Consider the following 2,708-nt stretch of genomic DNA (forward strand, 5'->3'; position numbering starts at 1 on the left):
AAAGCCACTAGTAGACATTCTGAGCTTTTGATTGGTTATTCATGTCGTATACAGAAGTAAGTGTATATAAGGGAGCATTTCCAAAAATGCAAAGAGGTGGGTCGGGTGCCACTGTGTTTGATTTATTACATGAGCAATATCTTAGCAAATTGAAAAGATAAAAGGCTCTTATTTTATATTCTAGCTTGTCAATATCAGTAATTTGAGTTTCTAATTTGTTTGAAACTATAGACTTAGTATTTAAACTTTACAAACATCTAATTTGAACCAGTGCTGCATTCAACATACCATGTGACACAAAAAAATCAATGTTTATCTGTTTTTTTTTAACATTTGCTTTTAAATTAAGAAATTGAATAATGTGTAGTACTAAAATTTGAATTATAATCTACAGTTTGATACCAAACTTATTTACATAAGTTCAAGAAATAGTAGTTCAATAAAATTTTGAATGCGAGGCAACAAACGAGATGACATGGACTTTCACCTGTGACCCGTCTCGAAAGGATTAAAGGAACACCAAATTTCTGTAAGAAAGTTATCTTCAAAGGGGTAATGATGACACTATTTACACTGGAATTATGTTTTTTCTTTTTAATTACTACCAGTTTACAATACTTTTAAAAGTGGATCCTCTGTTTGAAACCATGTCACCTCAATGAAATTAATTGACACCATTGTTTTAGTTTTTGAGTTATCATGTAATGAAAAAGAATCAGAAGAAAGAAGAACAAGAAATTTAAACCTTTTACTATGATATTTATAGACATTCCCAAAACTTGTGACTCAATCATAAGACAGATATTGTTATAAAAGAAAACACTGTATAGTATTCAAACTGGTGTATTTAAATGTTTTACACTCACAAAAATGAAACCTATGATTCTATAGGTATTTGAAGAACTTGTACCATTTCTACTTGGTGGTGGTAGTGTCCAGGGTTACTGATGAGGAGTGGAATTCTCCGAAATTAGTCTGGCTCACAAAGAATAGACCATTCCAAGCTTTTACTTGTTGTTAAACAAATGTTTAAACAACTCTATTTATTCAACTGTATAGTATTGTAAAGTTCTGATGACTTATTGAGGAGATATTTAAAATACTATTTTGATGAACAATCTGAGCCATTTCTACACAGACAGTGCTGCCACTTGCCTGATAAATGTTTGTTTTCTTTCTTTTTTTCTATTAAAACAAATGTTTAAGAGATATTGATCTACTGTTCTCATTTCTTCAACTTGTAAACAACTCTAAAAGTCTTAAAAACATAATGGATTACTGACTCATTTGCAGCTTTTATTGCTTTTTTATCAGGCTGTTGGACTGAATGGTCAGAAGCTGCTTGGTATCCCAGTAAATGTGCAACCTTCTCAAGCTGAAAAAAATAGGCAAGCAGCACTTGCCAGTAACCTACAAAAAGGTGGTAATGGACCTATGAGGCTGTATGTAGGGTCTCTACATTTTAACATAACTGAAGATATGTTGAAAGGCATTTTTGAGCCTTTTGGAAAGGTAAGATTTATTTTCAAATTAAGGTTTCATTTTTTAAGGAATTAGAAATAAGACTGATTTTCTGTAATATATACATTAATTGTTTTTTTCGATAAAAGCTTAACCATCACATTTCAGGTAGGTCAAAGTGGGCATGTCATGACTTTCTAAAGAATTATATTCAAAATTAAGCTACTTTATTATCATTGTATACAAATAAACTTGACATCTAAACATAGTTAATTAATAACATTTTAACCCTGTCTCCCCAGGTACCCTTTACTGCATATGACAGAAGATTTTAGTGTCTTACATTCAAAATTTTACTAAAATACTTTTTGTTTATGTTATACTAATTAGAATAGCATAAAATATTAGCTAATAATACATATGTTGATAGTAAACAAGTTTTAAGTTCTTAATTCTACAAGGAAATATATAAATAAATCCTGAATTTCCACTAGTGTGACCCACTTGACACATTTTGTCTTAGCATGTCATCATCCCTATTTTATCCTTCACCCCTTGAAAATTAAATGTAAAATCATTATTGCTCAAACAAACCATAATTTTTAAAGCCTTCAATTTTGTTTGGTTACATAGCTATCAAATAGTAAATCGGACCCCTCATGCCACACCCACCTGTGACATCCTCTCTTTTACAATTCGTTGATTGTTCTCTCTTACGTTTCATTATATATTACCTATAACCAATAGAAAGTCAGAGTTTTCATCTATCAAAAGACATGTTGTATAACGTTGTGTTCTGAACAGATAATCGTCAGTTTCACTCAGAGTAGCAACATCATTCCCGTGGGAAAGTTAAGGACTAGCTTGGATGAATTTTAACAGCTTTTGTTGCATAGTGAGAAAGCCAGGAAAATTTTGAGAGGTAAGTGAATTTGTCCACTTTTTGCATGTTATTAGTCTATATTCTTCTTTGCATTATCTAATTAAATAAAAATTGTTAAGTGCTTTACTATAATTACTAAAGAAAATCAGGTTTAACTGTCCTCAACAGTTGAGGGCAAGAAAAAAGAAGATTGGGTAAGTACTTTATTTCTTGTTTTTCATATTTATTCTTTATTTATTATTATAATGGTGGTGATAACAGTTAGATACTGTTCAAATGGTTAAAAAAGGGCAATAAAACAATAAAATTTAGATATAAATAGATGTATAATGTTACGAACTTAGAGCTATTTAGGATAAACGAA

The 2,708-nt window shown here is 30.4% G+C and overlaps 1 protein-coding gene across 2 annotated transcripts in view; it reads left to right on the forward strand.

Annotated features, from left to right (window-relative positions):
- LOC106457915 (RNA-binding protein 39-like) overlaps positions 1-2,708 on the forward strand; it is a 74,320-nt gene that overhangs the window by 49,143 nt on the left and 22,469 nt on the right. For both annotated transcript variants that reach the window (XM_013917362.2, XM_022383993.1), the window contains exon 8: positions 1,315-1,512. In XM_013917362.2, the coding sequence (XP_013772816.1) occupies positions 1,315-1,512 (198 nt within the window). The remainder of the gene's footprint in view (positions 1-1,314; positions 1,513-2,708) is intronic.

The sequence above is a fragment of the Limulus polyphemus genome, unplaced genomic scaffold, assembly GCF_000517525.1.
Source record: "Limulus polyphemus unplaced genomic scaffold, Limulus_polyphemus-2.1.2 Scaffold391, whole genome shotgun sequence".
Classification (NCBI taxonomy): Eukaryota; Metazoa; Arthropoda; class Merostomata; order Xiphosura; family Limulidae; genus Limulus; species Limulus polyphemus.